We start from the raw sequence: 20,022 nt of genomic DNA, 5'->3' as shown, positions 1-20,022 counted from the left end.
ACCTCTGGGGACTCAGAAACCCAACCAAGGCTTTGCAGACCCTATTGAAGGCTGGGAGACCCCACTGGGGACTTGGAGACCCAACCAAGGCCTTGTTGACCCCATTCGATGGAGAGCTCCAAGGGCTGCAGCGGTGATGTGGCCAAGGGAGCTTAGCCTGGCTCCATCCCTACCCAAGGAGGTTCCAACACCCGGTGACAACTCACAGGAGATGCCCAATGGACATCCGCCTTCGGATGCTCAAGGCAACCTAAGCCAAGAACAACACACAGGGCTGCTCTCTGGCTCCACAAGTCTTTATTGCTTCGTTTTCCCACCAGCGCCTGATGGTGATGCTCCAGTTCAGTCCTGCCCCCACCTCACGAGGTGACCGAGCCCAGAGCCCAGTGACAGGAGAACACAGTGACCACAGCAACGAGGACGGAGGCGATGAACCCTCCGAGGATACCTGAGAGCACGGGGCCCACCCAGCCCAGGGGGCTGCGGGTGTAGGGAGGGGGCGGCCGCCTCTCAAAGCGCAGATCCCCCACATCCCCCGAACCCCTCCTGCTCCGTGCCATGCCGTACTGCTCGCCCTGCAGCAGCAGTGAGGAGGTGAGATGCTGCACGCTGCGGCCGTACTCCTCCACGTTCTTGCGCAGCTCCAGGCTCCGGTCCTGGTTCAGGTTTTTCCCCAGCTCCCGGGCGATGTCAGGGCGCCCGATCTGGCGGAGGCTGCGGGCCAGTTGGTCCCACGATGTCACCTCTCCCTCCATTTCCAGCCACCTCCGTAGAGCCTCCGAGCAGCCGGGGCGGTGGCGTGGGACGCGGGGATGAACGCTGTCCTTTGGGTTGCGCTCTGGTCCCCTCGTGTCCTTGCTGGTTCCCATCAGCTGCCCCTGGAGCTGGCGGCACTCAGATGGGGACAGCAGCGCGGCGATGCGGGCCATGGTGTGACGGCCAACATTGGCTGCCACTGCGTCCTCACAACGCCCACCCACTGCCACCAAGAGCAGGACGAGCCCCGCAGGTGCCAGCATCGTTCCAGTGCCCATTGCCATGACGATGTCCCCAGCTGACATCACACAGTGGCACATTCCAGGGATGTGTCTCAGCCCCTTCCCAGTTCTGAGCATCTCCTGCACTCCGCTCAGCCCCAGACCCATTTCTCCCCCCAAATTCTGCACGAGGACAGCCAGCATGGGCGCTCCATTCCCAACAGAGCAGCACCAAAAACTGCTGCTGTTTAAGAACCATTTGGTCGATGCCCTCAGACGCTGGGTTTGATTTTGGGCTGTGCTGACTGGAGCCTGGAGTCGGATGCAATGATCCTTATGGATCCTGCTTGGGGTGTCCTACAGAAGGGCCAAGAACCTCGTGCTGCCTGCAAAGCGCCTCAGGGCACCTTTGCCACTTCTAGCAGCATCTGTCCATCCGTCTGTCTGTCTGTCCATCCGACTATCCGTCCTTCCGTCTGTCTCTCCATCCACTCATCTCTCATCCATCCATCTGTCCAACCATCCATCCATTCACCTCTCACTCATCCAGCTGTCCGTCCATCCATTCGTCCATCTCTCCGTCCGTCCGTCCGTCCGTCCGTCCGCCGTAACCACGAGGTGGCATTGCAGCTCCGGTCACAGCCGCCTCCCATCGGCTCACCCCGTTCCCATCCCGTTTCTGCAGCTCCGCTCTGCTCCGCGCTCCCCAGCACAGCCCCAAAAGTGGGGCAGACCCAGGAGCCCCTGAGAAGAGATTCCCCCAAAGATTGCAGCCGTCACACAGCCTTAACGAGATCACTTTTTCCACTCTCACCTTTGCATTTACAACACTCCCTCCCTCCCCTCCCCCCCCAAACTGCCCCTAATGAGGGGATGTGCAACACCTGGACCCCCCTCAAATGAGGACTGGGGACACCTGCACCCAAACTGCCCCTATGGAAGGGATGGGCAGAGCTGAGCCCCAGCTGCCTCTATTAAGGGGCTTGTCCCCTCCCCCAAGCTGTCCCCTATTAATGGGATGAGGCACTCCTGGACTCCCCCAAAACACTCCTAGTGAGTGATAGGGGCACACTTGGACCCCCTCTGACAGCCCCAGTAACGGGACAAGGCTCACCTGCCCCCCCCCAACGGCCCCTAATAAGGGGATGGGTACATCTGGAGCCCCCCAGCTTTTTCCTGCTCCAGGGCACACCTGGACCCCCCCAACCCACCCCTAACGAGGGATGGGGCACACCTGGACCCACTGCCCCTCACTGCAATGCTTTCTCCTCCTGCAGCATCCCCCTTGTCCCTCTGTCCCCCACAAAGTCCCCTTGTCCCTCCCTGCTCCCCCAGCCACCCAGTTTGGGGCTGAAAATGATGAGATGGGGCAAAAGCTGGTGCCAAAACCATGGGATCTCCGGAGGGTTTTCTGTAATCTCTTTAATACTGTGTAATACTTTTCTTTTTAAAATACAGTATTTCTTGAGGTAGACCATTACAGCTCGAAAGCATTTCTTATTTTCAGACATCAATAAGACATGAATTAAATATTTTCATGTACAATACGTTGCAAAATGAGGTAGAAATGGTTACAGAGAGTGTACAAAGTCAAATAATGATAATTAATAATAATAATTAAAAAAAAAAAAAAAAGTCTTCAGGAACCCAGTACCACTTTTTGGAGGAGGTGGGGAGGAGGCGGAGGTGCATCCCCATTAATGCCCTTTGTGCAGGGGCTCCCGTGCACACTTCAATGGGAAAATGAGAAAAAATGGGGAAAAGACCCCCCAAAATTGGCTCCTTTGGCATCCTGAGCACTGCGGGGGGGGGGAGCACCCCGTGCCCCCAATGCTCTTCTCCTGCTCTGCATGCGCAGACCCTGAGGTTCGGGGGGAGACCGACTCCCAAACACAGTACATAGCACTAAAAAAAAAAAAATTATTATTATTATTATTATTATTATTATTATTATTAAGCAGAAAATCAAACAAACCAACGAACGAAACGAAAGCGAAACGCGACGACCCAACCAGGCAGGGCGTCAAGAAGGGAGAAAGAAGGAGCCAAAAAGTGGTGCTGGGGGACGGCTTCAAAACCACGGCGGGACCCCAACGCCATGAGGGCAGCGGGAGGGAAAACAAAGCCACGAAAACGACGGCACAGCAAGTGTGAGGCGCACCCAAAATACATTCAACTTTCATCTTTGTAACAGCTTCAAGTTTTGTTATGGGTTTGGTTTTTTGTTTTTTGTTTGTTTGTTTGTTTTCTTCTTTTTTTCTTCTTTCTGTCACCCTTTTTTTTTTTTTTTTTTGGAAGCAAACGCACGAGGCAGCTTCATCCGACCTCTGCAAACCCTTCAAATCTCTCTTTTTTTTTTTTTTTTTTCCCATTTCTGAGAAGATTGAAAGAGTTTTGAAAAACACGTTTTTTTCTTTTTTTTTTCCTTTTTTTTTTTTTTTTTTAATGCTGAGGTAATTCATTTCCTGAGTAGTTAAAAAGAAAAACGAAACAAAACGAAAACACCAAAAAAAAAAAAAAAAGCCACCAAAAAAAAAAAAAACAACCTACATACCTTACAAAAATAAAAACGAAGTCTAGTATATTAAACAATCTACAGTATTTTACTCCAAAGCCCTGGGTTCTGCGGTCCCCCCACCTCCCCCTCCCTGTGCCGCTTCCTCCATCGCTGCGGTCAATGTTTTGGTTGGGAATAAGTGAGAAGAAGGGAAACCTCTGCACGCAGCACAGGGACCCGTGCACCCATCCACAGAAAGCTTTAATCGTGGCGTTTTCAGCTCTGCTCCTTGCATCTGAGCAACGCCATCGAGCTGTGGATGTCCGCGGGAGTTGGAGTGGGTGACCCTTCAGGTTCCCTCCCAGCTCAACCAATTCTGTGGTTCTGAGATGGAGGTGTGGATGTTCACGACATGAGGGTTGCACTGGATGATCCCTAGGGGTCCCTTCCAACTCAGCCAATTCTATGGTTCTATGGAGTGTGGATGTTCATGGCATGAGACTTGCACTGGATGATCCCTAGGGGTCCCTTCCAACTCAGCCAATTCTATGGTTCTATGGAGGTGTGGACGTTCATGGCATGGACTTGCACTGGATGACCTTCGAGGGTCCCTTCCAACTCAACAATTCTCCGGCTCTATGACTGAGATCTGGATGGCCCCTGCACAGGAGTTGGAGTTGGGTGACCCTTCGGGTTCCCTTCCAATTCAACCAACTCTGTGGTTCTACGACCAAGATGTGGATGCTCAGTGCACGGGAGTTGCACTGGATGACCCTTCAGGTTCCCTTCCAACTCAACCAATTCTATGGTTCTATGTTCCTATGGTTCTATGATCCTAAGGTTCTACGGTCTGGAAACGGCTGCAAGGGGAGGCGGGTGAACAATAAATAGGTTATCCTGAGTTCAACGAGCGACTGCTTCAGAAAAACAAAGGACCAAAAAAGCCCAGTCCTATCAGAAACCCTAAGAAAGAGGTATGTTGGTTGTGGCCGGGTCTTCCCGGTCAGTGCCTGGACCCGTACATCTTATCCCACTCAGCAAACAAATCCAGCTCCTTCTGCGAGGCGGCGGGGCGGACCTTGCAAAAGGCCTTCTCAAAGTCCTTGTAGGAGGTGGGTTGGATCTGGCCCGGCAAGCCATGCAGCGTGGTGGCCCCGGCGTGCTGGCACAGCTGGATCAGCTCGCTGCCCGAGAAGCTCTCGGTGTGCTGTACCAGCGATGCCATCTCCCGCTCGCTCAGGCAGGAGCTCTGCTGAGCCAGGGCGTGGTGGAGGATCTGCCTCCGGGCGATGCTGTCCGGTGGGGAGATGTAGAAACGTTTGGCAAAGCGCCGGTGGGAAGCTTCGTCCATGCTGCCGGGCCGTGAGGTGGTCCCTATGATGACCACGTTCTGCTCGGTCGAGGTAGCTACATTGTCCAGGTAGGAGAGGAGCTGCGACTTGAGGTTTCCAGCCTGGCCGCCATCCTGGGCCACCAGCAAGGATTCCACCTCCATGATGAGCACCACCGAGGGCTGCCGGCACTTGGCCACAAAAAAGACGGTCTGGAGGATCTTCTCAGCTTCGGCTTTCCAGGTGGTGAGCAGGGCAGCGGCGCTGAGCTTCAGCAGCGTGGAGCCCAGCTGGGTGGAGATGCAGCGGCTCAGTAGGGTCTTCCCAGTGCCGTGTGGCCCAAACAGGAGGATGGTTCTGGGCAGCCTGCTCGCCCCGGTGTAGGCACCGGGTCGCAGGATGGGCCACACCAGCTCCTCCTCAATGGCTGCTTTGATGGAGACCTGCCCGGCGATGTCCGTCCATTGCACGGGCGGCCCGCGCTCCACGATCTTGGTGTTCACCAACTCCAACACCAGCGGGTCGACGTTTTTGGGCTGCTCCTCCACCGGTTGGCTGCTGAAGACGGGCGCTTTGGGTGGCAGCCTCAAAGGGAAGGGGTGTCCCGGCTCGGCCGCCCGCTCCCCGTTGGCGAGGGGAGGGCTGAACTTCTCAAAGGACTCTGTGGGTCGCAGCGGGGCGTCCCCAGCTCCGTAGGGTGGTGAGACCACGCTCTTCATCGCCTGCCCACCATATTTACTGCTGTGCTCCTCAGCGCTGCCCGCCGGCCGCTTGCTGGCACCAGGGAAGCCGTTGCCTCGGCACTCGCTGTTGTCCGACATGGGGTAGGGGGACTTTGGCTGCTCGTAGCTGTATTTCCGATATCTGCCCTCTGCTTCATCCTCCCCACCGGAGATATCGAAAGCTTTCCTCTTCAAGGTGCCCGTCGCCTCGGTGCCCAAGGGCGGCACAGCCAACGAAGCCAACCCGGCGGCTTGGTAGCCATAGGCCGGCACCACAGATGGGCGAGTGGTGGGCCCGGGGGCCGGCAGCGGGGTGGGGGCTGCGATGCCTGAGGGCAGGTAGGAGGCGGAGGGATGGGGCGGGTGGATGGCTCCATAGCCCGGCTGTGTGGCGTAGCTGCCCGAGGCGTAGTTGTAGACGGGGCCGGAGGAACCATAGCCCGGCACCAGGGCGGATGAGGGGTGCGTGGGCTGCAGGAGCCCCGAGCCGTGCAGGGTGGGTGGGTGCGGAGGGGCAAGTGCTGTGCTGGGCTGGCCGCAGTAGCCAGAGGGCAAGTAGGTGCTGCCGTAGCCCGCAGGGTACTCCTGAGATGAGCCCAGCCCGCCGGAGCCGGCCGCTGCTCCGCATGAATTCCCAGCGTAGATGGGATCAGCGAGGTTGGCCGACACCACCGGGGAGCCGGCGAGCCCCAGCGGAGCGCCACCGGCCGGCACGGCGGGCGGCACCACGGCCTTGGCACCGGGGAGGCCATCGTGGATGGGGGTCAGTGGGTAGGCGCCGTCGGAGCTGTGGGGCACGGGCCAGGGCTCGCCGTCCCCTTTCTGCCCGTTAACGGGCCCGAAGGCACCATCCCCATAGCCGCTCAGTGCCGGGCGCTCGTAGGGCGCATCCAGCACCCCCGAGTACTTCTCGGCGTACCTCTTGAGGAGGTTGGAGGCGGTGAGTGCGGAGATGTCGTCGTTGGCCCAGGCGTAGTTGAAGCGCTGGCGGGTGCTGGGATAGAGGTCGGACTTGTGGGCTGGTGAGGAGGTGGTGGAGGAGACGTCGAGGTGCTGCTCTGGCCACTGGTTCAGGGACTGGGCATGCTCTGGTGACCAGTGCATCTTCGACAGACCTACGGGACACAGGGATCGTGGTATCACTAATGGTGTCAAAGACCCCCAGGATCATCAAAGTCTAACCCATCAAGCCATGTCCAGTAGACCATATCCCCAAGTGCGACCACCAAAACTGGGACAAGTGCCCTCCTGCACTGCTCAAAACCCACCAAACCACCCCGTGCCCCGGTCCGTGTTGCACCTCCTAATCCCAATCAGACAGAATTGTGGAATTACAGAATCACAGAAAAGCTTGCATTGGAAGGGACCTTCAAGACCATCTACTTCCAACCTCTGTGTCCTACATCACACATCTTACAGTCAAAAATCCCCCCGACCACCCTTTTGCATCATCAGTGCAAACACCTTGCACCACTGATGCAGACACTCCCAGCAAGTACTTCAGAGCAATCATCCAGCTCAAGCTTTGATGATCCCAACATCCAACAGAAGACAACAACCACGTCATCAAACCAACCCATCACCCAACAGAAAATAACAACCACATCAAACCAACCCATCACCCAACAGAAAATAACAACCACATCATCAAACCAACCCATCACCCAACAGAAAACAACACCCACATCATCAAACCAACCCATCACCCAACAGAAGACAACGACATCATCAAACCAACCCATCACCCAACAGAAAACAACACCCACATCATCAAACCAACCCATCACCCAACAGAAAACAACGACATCATCAAACCAACCCATCACCCAACAGAAAACAACATCCATGCTATTGTACGAGGCCCTCCCAAACCCCAGCAGCAGCTCCAGTTCCAGCATCCTGCTCCCTTTGTTTCACCTGGACTAGAAGCCAGGTGTTGGCTGGCCACTGCACACCCAGCATTAACAACATATTAATAGATATATAATCATTACAATGAATGGAATATGAATAATGGCTTGCCCCAGTGATTGAGTACCTGGTGGGAAGGCAGGGCTAACCCAAGCCCTGCAATGCACCTGAGTGATGGAAGGGCTGGAGCCAGGATCCACCTTTTCCCAGACCTCATTTAAGGGTTGGCAGTGGAGGGGAGGGCATCTCTGTGGTGATCCCTGTGTACCTGAGGCTTTCTGAAGGTAAGCAGCTTCTTTCCTTTGTTTCTGTGTCCCTGGCTGTTGCATTTGAGCAAGTCCTCACTTGCTGCAGCATGAGGCTTCGCTGCTCTGCTGTCATTGTTGCACTTTGCATCGCATTGCAATAACATATTAATTGTTTGGGGCACGTTATCTCTGAATTGTAGAATATCTTGGGTTGGGAGGGACCCGTAAGGATCGCTGAGTCCAACTCCTGGCTGCATGCAGGGCACCCGTATTAATTGCTCTGCCAACGCATTAAAAGCATTTGGAAAATTCTCAGCAAGAAGAGAGCTGGGAGAGCACAGACAGCTCTGCAGCAATGCAATGGAGAGGGTGCAAGGGGGATGGAGCAGTCCCAGGCAACCCCACACATCCCACCTGTTCCTGCTCGGGGAACAAAGCCTGGGTGGGAGCTGTGCATCTCCCCAGTCTCCACGGGAGTTGGGGACATGGGCTTGCACTGCACACACATGGAAGCACTGTCCCACCTGGGCCTGCATCCCTCTGCTCAACCCCTCCTAGTGATGCACATCCCTGCTGGGGAAGAAAAGCAGAAGAGCCAGGGCAGCCCCCAGCCCCATTGTTATCTGCCGTGCTGAGCCCCCCAGCAGCCCCCCCAGCCCCACACAAAGCTGCAGTGGGAGCAGGAGGGCCCTCACGCCCCATTCAGCCTTTAAGCCACTTTGTGACCGCAGCACAATTAGATTACTTAATGCTTTAATTGACTTATATGGCATTTGTACTTCCACTTTGGATATCAAACTTCCACAAGAGGATTTAAATGGCGGCTTTGCCTGGCTTCATCTGCCATCCCCCCCTGCATTTACTCACCATTATTAAAGTGCTACCGAGAGATAAACGCTCGGCCAGAGCTGGTGTGCAGGAAAGGGCCTTTCCATTGAGCACAAAGAGAGAGCTTCCCAGCAAAGCTCTGCTTCTGCTGCAGTTTTTGCCCTGAGCTGTGCATGAGAAGAATGGAGTGGTAAGGGCCAGAAGGGAGCAGAGGCACCGAGGAGCTATGGAAGGGAAAAATCAGGCTTTGCTGAGGAGTGAGACATTATGTAGAGGTGTATTTGGTGGGGGGGGGGGTTGAAGCACCATGAGTTTCCATCCTTGCTAGGTGCTGTGGCACTGAACAGAGATATGCTTTCTAGATTAGGACCCAAATGGTTGCTGAGCTGCAAAAAAAAAAAAAAAAAAAAAACCAGTTTGGGCCTCAAAATGCTTCCTATGGGTGCTCAGAACCCCCTCAGTGCCGAAATGCCAAGCAGAGAAATGCAGTTTGCTTTTCCCCCTGGAGCATGGATGGATGCCAGCACCCAAAAGCTAAAAATCCGCGCTTAAAGGAAGCGCAGTGACTGCTTTGCAGCGCCCTGAGGAGGGTGGGCAGCCCCGGGGTCGGCTGGGATGCGGTCCTACAGCTCCATCCCAGAGCAGCAAAGCCGAACCCCACGGCACGAAACGCAGCCGTGCATCAGCGCAGCGATCAGAGCACGGAAGGGCTGCAAAACCCGGCTGCAAAACCCGGCTGCAAAACCCGGCTGCAAAACCCGGCTGCAAAACCCGAAGCGCTTCAGCGCAGGGCGCAGTTGGGAAAGGGAAAGCAAAGCCATGCGAACGCCCTGCAAACCCGGCGGAGGGGGAGGGTTGGTGGGACGGGGAGAAGTTGTCAGGGGGGCCGCGATGTGACGTGAATGAGCGCTCGGAGCGGGGACAGATGTTTCAATGCTCCCCTTGGCAGTGTGAGAAAATTACTGTCCAGTGACCAAATGGCACGGCCGGTTCCCACCCTCGCTGCTGCCCCATTATCCACAGCGCAAGACAAAGGCGGGCAGGGGGGGCTGGGCAGGGGAGAATCCTATTGTTCCCTCCCGCCCTAATTATGGAAATCTTGTTAATCTATTCAGCAGCGGCTCTGAAGTGGGCTTTTGTTCGGGGCCCTTCTTGCTGCGCGCAACCGGGGCGCTGCGCCGAGGGTGTCCCGATGGCGCAGGGTTGGGGTCCGCTCCCCCCACGACCCCTCCTGAGGGGACCTCGTGCAGCTGTGGGTGTCAAACACGTGTGTAGGCAGCAGTGGGTGCTCTCAGCTCTCTCAGCTCTCCCCAGAGGAACGGGGTTCCCACGGATGTGGAGGGCAAAGAAGGTTTCCATGCATAGCATCGAGCCAACGATGCGCTGAAGTTAGGGTTGAAACCCAAGCAAGCACCTGTGCTGGAGCAGCCCTGCAAATGCTGAGTGTGCCTCGGTTTCCCCTTTGCTTTGCAGCCACCAGCCAGAGGAGGGAGGGAGCACATGCAGCAGAAGCAAACCGATGAGCCACTCATTTTGCTCGTACTGCTGTCATCTTGCTGAGGGCTCCTTTTCAGGGGGAGGATTTCTGCTTCTTCAAGACTCTGCTTAGCTCCATCATCCCCCCACTGGCCCCAGAGCAAGCACACTCAGCTGCTGGGGGTCCCACCTCTCAGCCCAGCCCCTGACATTTCCCATAGTCCTCACAAACGCTGCTCACACCGGTCTCTTTCCATCACACAGATGCGTTTTCCCAGCAGGATTTTGCTCTCAGCACCCCCAGCTTGGTCCAGGCAAGGCCCTGTCGCATGCCCTCGCAGCATGGGTGCAGCTATTGCACGAACAGCTTTGCTGCTGCAATAGGATTTGCCTCGGGTCTTGAACCGTGCCTCAGCGCTTTGTAGCCCTGGGGTTTTGCAGCCATGGTTCAGTGCTTCGCCACTGCAGGAGATGCGGTGCTTCACCGGAGGCCGAGCAGCACGAGGCTCTCCAGTGCATGGGAGGGCGGAGGGGTGGTGGTATTTCTTGTAAATGAGGCATTTCCTGATGATCTGTGCAGAGCTCGGCCTGGCCCGGCTCACCCCTGGCTCACAGCAGCACCACTGGTGTTACAGCGAGTCAAATCCTGGCAATAAAAGAGAATTATGGCCAATGTGGGCGCGCTTGGAGCTGGGGGCTGTGGCGAAGTGCTGAAGTGTTTTCACAGTGCTGCTATAGATCACAGTGATGTTTTGGCTGGGTCACCTCCAGCACATCCCCAGGAACCAGAGGGGACCCCCTGCACCCGGGCCCACAGGGTGACATGAAGAACCAAGGTCTCTGCAGCACTCCATTCTCTGATGGGTCTTCCAGATGTTCCCTTCTTTCTTTGCTGACACAGCACTCCAGAGGCTGCATCTCCCCTCTGCTTGCAGAGATGGTCGGATGGATGTCAGCTTTGGCAATGCCCCTACAGCTCCCACCTTCTGTGCTTCTTGCACAGCTATTTTACTTCTAATCAGAGCGGGGAGAGGAGCACCCAAGCCCCGTGGCACAGCTCAGCCGTGAGCTCCATCTGTCCGTGGTGGTGACACGGGGACACCTCCCTCTTCCACTCCTCCATGCCCAAGCTGTGCAGCTCACGGTCCTCCAGCACAGCACAGATTTGGAGTTTTAGGAAGCTGGCCACCAAGACAGCAGCTTGGGTTGCATGGTGAACCCAACACGTTCCCAGCTGCCTCCCAGCAAAGAGAAGGACAGGACAGCGACCACAGCACAGCCAATATAGGTGAGGTAAAAGGAGGGTGGCAGCTCCCACGAGCCCCATCCCCACCCCACAAGGATCAGCCACCACGTGGGAGCTTGAGGCTCAGCCATTCGTACTGCCCAACCGTATATCACACCCGGAGCAGCTGGACATCAGGATGCAATGCAGAGGGCAATGGGCCACAGCCCATCTGTGCAGCTCCAGGATCCGTCCGGAGAATGAAAAATTAATATGTGTCTGTTCAGCCTGGCAGCAGCTGAGCATCATCCTCCATCTGGAGAGGCAGTGCTGGGGGTTGGAGGAATCCCCAGGATCAGAATCCCCAGGATCAGAGGATGTGGGTGGGAAAATGAGGGTCTCAGTGATAATGGGTGCCACTGGTGGGTTTGAGGCGTTTTGTTCCACCTTTCAATATCTTAAGACGGATGGGAGAAAGAGGGGTGACAAAGATCTGAAAGGAAGTGGGAATTATTGGCTTATTTCATCGCAGTATCACACGGTTCTGGTCCATGGGTGCTCACTGCTGGGATCTGCCTGCAGGGGATGAAGTGCAGCGTGAATCCATCCCTGTGCTGCCCACTCTGCCGTAGGGACACCTCAGCACATGCAGAACCCCAGCTCTTTCTGTCATTTCCTCTGCCATCACTTCTCACCCCGCGGATGCTCTCCTGCCCCAAAAGCCCTCAATTTTGTCAGAAGTTTGCTGGGCTGACATTTCAGCTGCGACCTCCAAGCAGAGCCCAGCTTGAAGGGCAGCTCCCAGTAGGAAGGGCTTTGGTAGAAGCTTTGTTGAGGTCATTCGAGTCCACTTAGGGTAAGCGCTCCCTTCCCACAGGACGTGGCCCATGGATGCTGCTCCCAGCACCAAAATCTGCCACCAAAATCTCATTCCTAGATGCCATGCGAACTCTCCAGAGCCAGACTTGGATGTGGTGCATTGGACCCATCCCATTTCCTGAGGATTCCAATGGGGAGGAAAAACAAAGGTCCATTTCTGATCAGCGGAAGCATTTCCCCAAGCAGAGGTGGTCCCAGAAGAGGTGAAATGGACTCAATTTGCATACAATCTGCATAACAATGAGTGCACCACAACGCACCGCTCCCAGCCCTGTTCCCCATCCCAAAGGTGTGGGCTTTGCTTCTGCCCATGGACCTCTATAGGGAGATGCAGGGGAATTGTCTGAAGGCATCTTCGTGCCATCCTCTGCTCTGCTGCTCCACGCCCTCAGGACCATGGAATCCTGTGATCGTTAAGTTTGGAAAGGACCTCCAAGTTCACCACGTCCAACCCATCCCACTACCCCTGTCCTGCTGGTGCACCCACGGTTTGATGGGCACCCAAACCACATACAGACCATCTGCAGGACAAATGCATGGACGCCAGAAGGTTGAAAGCAGTTCTGCTCTCCTCCCGTTGCAAGAAGAAAGCATCGCAGCCCTCATCTGCACCGCAGCCTCGCACAGACCCTCTGCAGCCCGCAAGCACCAAATAGGTGCACGACACCCAAAAGGCACAAAGCAATTGTGCACGCTTCCCTTTGCAAGAGGAAAGCATTGCAGCTCCATTTCATTACCCCACAAGCAGCAAACAGCTCTGCCTGGAAGACCCCCAGCCTCAACCCCCAGCCGTGGCCCTCCCTTCTCCGGGTGCTTTCCACGCTGCAGCTCCAACAACGGACTCCCCCGGGGGCAAAGCCACTCCAGCAGCCCCCCCCCCGCTCCCCCTGTGCTCTGTGTGCTGCCATAGGGCCGGGGGCTGCAGAGGAAGCTGCAGCACGGAGATAATTTGCCGCGTGCAGCGGAGCCTGGCGCAGCGGTAGCTGTAACGCTCCAGCTCCTATCCTCCATGGAACGAATCAATCTTAATTAACTCTAATTCTGGATAGCCTCCCTGCCCTAGCCAGCACCTTTAGCAACGCGGTTGGATGTTCTGCCTGGCTGCCTTCCCCGTGCAGCACGCTCCGAGGGGGAAAGGAGCAAAAATCTCCCATTTTTTACACCAATCCATCCCCGCCGTGCGCCCCGGGGGAAGCAGAGCCCATCCCACGCCCACCCCAAGGCACGCACCGTGCAGAGGCCTCTCTCCCTCGGTGCCTTTTGTTTTCCCAAGCCTTTTGACTCCCCGATTCTTTCCTAAACGCCGCCCCAGCAGCATGAAAAGCCAAAGTCCCTCCTGCACTCCATTCACTAATGGATTTTCCAGCAGTTCCCTCTTTGGGGATTCTTTCTTTGCTGACACCGCTGCCCTATGGGCTGCATCTCCCCTCTGCTTGCAGGATGGATGTTGGGTTTGGGGACCTGCACATCCCTGCAGCTCCCACTTCCTGCACTCCTCATGCAGTTATTGGGCTTCTAATTACAGCAGGGTCAGAACATCTCTGCTGCTTACGACAGAACGCTGCAGGGCTGCTCAAAACCAGAAGGTAAAATGTCAACCAGTTGGGAATTCGCCCCCAGCACATTGGGCACTGGCCCCCGAGAAGGTGGGAATTCGCCCCCAGGAAGGTGATAATTCACCAGAACAAATTGGGAATTTGGTCCCCAAAAGTTGGAAATTCACCCCAGGATTCGTCCCTAAAAGGGGAGATCCTGACGACAGCATAGACCTATGAGGCCAAAAGTTGCTTCTCCAGGTCCTGATACACCATGGGAAGGCTTCATCCCACTCACAGAGCAAAAGCATGGATGTTCCCAGTGCTGGGAGATGGGGAGCAGTCCTGAGCCACGTGCAGCCTCCAAGTGTGCATCGATCGCACAGCGCTGGGCCCATCTCCGAGAGCTAATCCTAAGGCAGAAATAATTCATTTTCCTCCCTTTTCAGCAGCCACTCATTAAAAAGTAATCACCTCGTACCAGGAGGATATGAACAGCCCAAGGTCAGATCCATAACTGCGTTATTTCTGCGGTGCGTACCTGGAGCGCGCGGCCAACGTGGTGACCCATGGGAGCTGAGAGCTGCCCCAGAGCTGTGCTTGGGGATGGGATTGGGGTTGGGATGGGATAGAGATGGAGATGGGGATGGGATGGGATAGAGATGGGGATGGGGATGGGATGGGTGACACATGGCAACGTGTCCACCCCAACCTCCCGCAGCCCACTGGTGACGTCGGGGGCACAAAACCTGTATAATGGCACGAGATCACAGCCCGTCACCATTTAATTACACCATTCTGCAGCCATCTCTGCTAATTACTCTACTTCCCCCTGCTCTGGGAGGCAGTAGGATGTAGGACGCGATGGTGGTGTCTTCGTGAGCTCTCCCCATTGTAAAGGCATGTTGGAATGGAAACATAGATTGGTTGGGTTGGAAGGGACCTTGGGATCATACAACCATAGAATGGGTTGGAAGAGTCCTTAAAGATCATAGAAGCGTGGTTTGGGTTGGAAGGGTCCTTAGAGGTGGCAGAACCATAGGATGGTTGGGTTGGAGGGGTTCTTAGGATGACAGAACCATAGAATGGCTGGATTGGAAGGGACTCGGGATCATAGAAGCATGGTTTGGGTTGGAAGGGTCCTTAAAGGTGGCAGAACCATAGGATGGTTGGGTTGGAAGGGACCTTGAAGGTCATGGAACCGTAGAATGGTTGAGTTGGAAGAGACCTCAGGATCATAGAACCACACTCTGGGTTGGAAGGGACCTTAGAGATCATGGAACCATGGAACGGGTTGGAAGGGACCTTCAAGCCCATTCGGTTCCACCCTCTCCTGCTCCAAACGCATCCTTCCTTAGGCAAACAGCACTGATACACACAGACCCTATGGGACAAGGAGCAGAACTGGGTGCAACCCCACTGCTGGAAACATCCCCTCACTTCTGCTGACAATGCCAGCCCACAGCTGATGCCGTCGCTTTGGGAACAGGGAGGGAGATTAATGACAGCGAGCAGCTGAGAGCCACTGAGCAAGGATGGGGAATGGGCTGCAGTGTCCCTGCGGCCACGAGCCCCTTCCCTGCTCCGTGCTGCTGCACCTCTCCTCTATTTACACAGCAAATTCTTTGTTGGGGATGGCCTCCTCTGATGAGTTTGGCCGGGGCAGGAGAAAGGGGCACTTATTCTGCTATTATTCAGCCTTTTTTTTTTCTTTTTTTTTTTGTAGACAAGACAAGTGTGGGTTAAAGTGCAATTTGTCTTGACATTCGTTTTCACTTTCTTGGTGGGGAAGAAAAAAAAAAAGAAAAGTGGCTCTTTGGAAGGAAAGCACGGCAGCCTGAAGACATCGCAGCCTGCAAATGGCACCAAAATGGGGCAACCCAGACCAGGGCATGGAGTGAGGGGCACATCTGCAACACCAGCAGCGAGGGCACTGCTGTAATTACGTGCATCTGTCCATTCTTTCCATCATCAAGTGGTCTGCACTCAGGAGAAGGGAGGGAAGCCATGCAGTGTGCACCCTGCCCCGCTCCAAGCTGGAAGCAGAGAGGCCTTGGCTGGGTTTATGAGGGCCCCCATAAAGATCAGGGGTTGCTGATAAGTGGCCCCAGGCATGCGCTGCTGCGGGAACAACAGTGCTGGTGATCTGTACAATTTAACCAACGTTAACTGCAGCTGATGACAGGGCACGGGGCTGGGAGAAGGAGTTTGCAACGGGGATTTTCTCACCCAGCAAAGGGCGTTCTCCCATCCAGCAGTGGGAATTTCCCATCCAGCAATGGGGATTTTCTCAACCACCAATGGGAATTTTTCCATCCAGAGATGGGAATCCTTTCAGCCACCAATGGGGATTTTCCCATCCACCAATGGGGATTTTCTCAACCACCAATGGGGATTTTCCCATCCACCACTGGGAATTCACTCATCCAACAATGGGGATCTTCCCACCCACCAATGGGAATTATCTCAACCCCCAGTGGGGATTTCCCCATCCTCCAATGCCATCCAGCAATGGGAATGTTCCCATTTGATGCTGACAAAGCCGGTTTGGTCCCGGTGTCACAAACCCAAGCGGTGGCAATGAGTTTTTTGGAGCCTGGGGGTGACAGCGGTGCCGAAACCTGCACGAAGCCACACATTTGGCCAATGCGAGGGGTGACAAAGGCTCTGCTAAGAGCCATAGAATCACCAGAGCTCAAAACCTACAGCTGAAAAGTGTTTACAATGGCATAAATGCAAAGGTCAGCGTCGCGCAGAGGTCAGCGCCGCTTCTCCAGATGCATTAACGTCAGCTCCGAGAAATTCCCTGTAGGAATCCTCCGGCAAATCCGGCACCGTGGGGGCATTCCCCTCCCTGAGCAGCAAAAGGGAACTGCAGGAGAGCAGCCAATCTGAGCAGGAGGAGGAAGGAAGGGAGGGAGGAAGGGAGGAAGGGAGAGAGGAAGGAAGGGAGGGAGGGAGGGGGGAGGGAAAAAGGAAGGAAGGGAGGAAGGGAGAGAGGAAGGAAGGGAGGGAGGGAGGGGGGAGGGAAAAAGGAAGGAAGGGAGGAAGGGAGGAAGGAAGGAAGGAAGGAGAAGGAAGGAAGGAAGGAAGGAAGGAAGGAAGGAAGGAAGGGAGGAAGGGAAAGGAGGGAAGGGAGGAAGGGAAAGGAGGGAAGGGAGGAAGGGAGGAGCGTGTTGGGCTGTTGGCAGAAAAATCCACGCCTTTGGGAACATCTCAAAGAGGAGGACGCAAAAACACAAACGCTGCGAGCGAAGCAGAGGGCATCTGCAAATGGCAGCAGAACCATGGATTCTTTGGGGTTGTGGTTCCTGGGATAGGGGTCCTGCTGTGATGGATACGGACCCACACTGCGGTGCCTCCTCGAGCCCTCTCTGTTTGCTTTTGCCATCAGAGGAGGAGGAGGTGGCCCTGCAGCTGCTGCTCTGCCCGAGGTTTCGCCCTCAGCGCCGGATTTGGGCCCGTAGCAACGGATGGATGCGGGATGCAGACCCCACACTTTCATCCCGATGGACTGAAGGGCAGACCCCAAACTCCATGGATAGGATCCAGAAATACGGAGCTGGGAGCAGCCCGGGATGGATCTGCAGGAATTGTGGCCCCTCGATTGGGATCAAATACAGACAGCATCTCCGCATCAGCTCCGGCGATCCGCAAATAACACAAACAGAGCTTTGGCCACTCACTGCGTGGACCCACGGCCACAAATTCCCGCTGCTCCCCTCACGGCGATGAATTTTCCTTATCCCAGCAAAGCCCACTTTGGAGCTTTCCCTTAATTCAAGAATGAACTCCTATGGGATGCGAGCGCTTTGTGTTACGGGAGCGCGGCCCTGGGGATGCTGATAGAGCCCCGATGTCGGGAGGGAGAGAAAGGCTGCGGGGGGAAAGGAGGGAGGAGAAAACACCGCTCCCAGATAAGCAATTGTTAACATGATCCATATGGTACAGAACTCGCCTTTCTGTTTAACCAAAATGATAATGGCAAAAGGAAAGAATGCGGCGGGGGCTCCGCGGGAGAACAAAGGCACTGCCCAAAGCCTTCCCTGCAGAAAAGGAGTTGGGAGAGGGGGGGAATCTCTCGCTGGTCTGTGCCAAAAGTCCCCCCTGAGCCCTCAGAACCCCTCCACGGATAAACGCCGCTGCGGTCCCACAGCTGTCAGCCATAAAATACCCCGACACGAATTAACGGGGATGCAGTCCCCATCCATAATAAACTTTGAAGGAGAGCTGCGGCTCCGGAGCAGCGCTGCTGGAATCACAGAGCTCACTGAGTGCCGATGAATCCAGGCTGTTGTGTTTACGTTCCTGCAGATCCCGGAGCGCTCCGAGGAGCACAATGCAGTTCGTGCCATTCATTATCCCCAAAGAGAAAATGTCAACACAGTTCTGCTGCAGTGACCGAAACCAAATGTTGGGTTTGATAACGACAGCAGCACTGCCACCCCCAGCATTGCCCACAGCCGTGTGCCTCCGTGCTGAGAGCTCTGCAGTTCTGGTCTGAATGCAGACCCACGTTCAGCTCCGCACTCGGTTCCACATTCAGTTCTGCATTCAGTCCTGCAGTGACTTCCGAATGCAGTTCTGAATTCAGATCCACACTCAGTTCCACATTCAGTTCTGCACTCAGTTCTGAATTCAGTTCTGAATTCGGTTCTACTCTGAATTCTGGATTCAGTTCCAAACTCAGTTCTGAGTTCAGTTCTGCATTCAGTTTCTCACTCCGTTCCAAATCCAGTTCTGAATTCAGTTCCACATTCAGTTCTGCACTCTGTTTTGAATTTGGTTCTATATTCAGTTCCACACTCATTCTGAATTCAGTTCCAAATTCACTTCTGAATTCAGTTCCACATTCAGTTCTACAGCCCATTCCACACTCCTCCAAATTCAGTTCCGAATTCAGTTCCAAATTCAGTTCTACATTCAGTTCCGAATTCAGTTCCGAATTCAGCTCCGAATTCAGTCCCACACCCGGTCCTGCATTCAGCTCCGCTCCCATCTCCCCACGCAGCTCCCATTTCAGCCCTGCACACTTTTCTCCCTCGCAGCTCTCTCCCCTTACGAACCGCTGTCTCCCTTTCGCAGCCACGCGCATTTTGTGCTCCGGGATGGGACGAGGCGCACGGAGCCCCCAGAACCACCGCGACAGAGAGAAGCAATAAACGCCGCAGCACCACCGCATCGCCGTTCCGTTCCGCTCTGTGTTGTTTTTTTTTTGTTTGTTTTTTTCCCCAAATGCCTTTTGTCCTCCGAGAGGAAGAAGCAAACCTCAAAACAAACCCCCCCAAACTCCCCCCCCCAAAAAAAAAAAGCGCTTTCGGGAACGGCTCCCCACTGCGGCGCGCACCGCTCGCAGCCCGCGGCGCTTCGGGGCCGTTTTGACGTTCAGGATCGCGCATTGTTCGGGGTCGGACCCCCCCGGGGGCACAACCAGGACGCGGACCCCTCCTCCTCCTCCTCCTTTCCCCCCCCCCTCCCCACGATCCCCGTTGGTGCGCGGGTTATTTATTTATTTATTCATTTATTTATTTGGGGGGGGGGGGAGAGGAGGGGGGAGGGAAATGGTCAAAGCTCGGGGTTCGGAGGATGCCCGACCCCCAGGGTGGGGTTGGGACCTCTCTGCAGCCAGCAGAGCCGAAATCGTCTCATTTCACTCCCAAAACTCGTTGAATTCCGGAAGGAAGTGCCAAAAGAACCGAAATCGCCGTATTTCACCCCAAAACCTTCCGAGATTCCGGCCTGGATGGAAAGGGTTCCCAGCACGGGGATGCGTGGCCGGGAACCGCCCCTCCCTCCCTCAGTGCCCCCCCCCCCCCCAGTCCGGGGACCCCCCCACTCACCTCCTCATACCGACGGGCCTTAACGCAGCCCGGGAGGGGGCGGCCGTGCGGGGACCCCCATCCTGCCGCTGCCCCCGGACAATGCGGGGCGGCCCGCGGGCGGCGGGGGCTGTGGGGCCGGCGCTGGGGCTGTGCTGGGGCCGAGGGTTGGGGCTATGGGGACGGCCCCCACGACGCCCACGGACCGCCCCCCGTGCACCGCTGTGGGGCGGAGCGGAGCGGCGGAGCGGAGCGGCCCCTCGGGCGCAGCGGGGGTGGGGGTGGGGGGGAGTGGGGTGGAGCGGGGGGGGGGGCGGAGGTGGATGCGGAGAAGGGTTCGGGCCCGGGTGGGGTTGGGGAGGCACAAAGCGGGGAGAGAGGGGCGGGTTGGGGGAGACCGGCAGCTCTGAGCCCGTGCGCCCCGACCTCCCCCATCCCAGCAGCCACGGACCACGGCATCCTGCATCCCAGCAGCCGTGGGTCCCAATCCTGCATCCCAGCGCCCTGGTGCCCCTGCACCCCAACATCCTGTGCACCGTAACAGCCGTGTGCCCCGACTTCCTGCGTCCTGCAT

The 20,022-nt window shown here is 56.0% G+C and overlaps 2 protein-coding genes across 2 annotated transcripts; both read right to left on the bottom strand.

Moving 5' to 3' along the window:
- TMDD1 (transmembrane and death domain 1) lies at nt 1-1,792 on the bottom strand. The gene has a single exon (XM_085212102.1). The coding sequence runs from the start codon at nt 1,179-1,181 to the stop codon at nt 360-362; it is 822 nt and encodes a 273-aa protein (XP_085068228.1). The 5' UTR covers nt 1,182-1,792; the 3' UTR covers nt 1-359.
- Nucleotides 1,793-2,390: 598 nt separating this feature from the next.
- Nucleotides 2,391-19,679, bottom strand: FIGNL2 (fidgetin like 2). The gene is made up of 2 exons (XM_085212418.1): nt 19,470-19,679; nt 2,391-6,642 (listed from the first exon to the last, which is right to left on the bottom strand). The coding sequence occupies exon 2, from the start codon at nt 6,629-6,631 to the stop codon at nt 4,478-4,480; it is 2,154 nt and encodes a 717-aa protein (XP_085068544.1). The 5' UTR covers nt 6,632-6,642; nt 19,470-19,679; the 3' UTR covers nt 2,391-4,477.
- Between the last annotated feature and the right edge of the window lie 343 nt (nt 19,680-20,022).

Source organism: Meleagris gallopavo, chromosome 31 (assembly GCF_905368555.1).
Source record: "Meleagris gallopavo chromosome 31, MGAL_WU_HG_1.1, whole genome shotgun sequence".
Taxonomy (NCBI): Eukaryota; Metazoa; Chordata; class Aves; order Galliformes; family Phasianidae; genus Meleagris; species Meleagris gallopavo.
The sequence above is the reverse complement of the archived record's forward strand: the minus strand, read 5'-3'. Positions and strand labels throughout refer to the sequence as shown.

What these genes read in the sequence shown, in the direction of transcription:
- FIGNL2 (XM_085212418.1), bottom strand. Translation starts at nt 6,631, where the DNA reads ATGCACTGGTCACCAGAGCATGCCCAGTCCCTGAACCAGTGGCCAGAG.
- TMDD1 (XM_085212102.1), bottom strand. Translation starts at nt 1,181, where the DNA reads ATGCTGGCTGTCCTCGTGCAGAATTTGGGGGGAGAAATGGGTCTGGGG.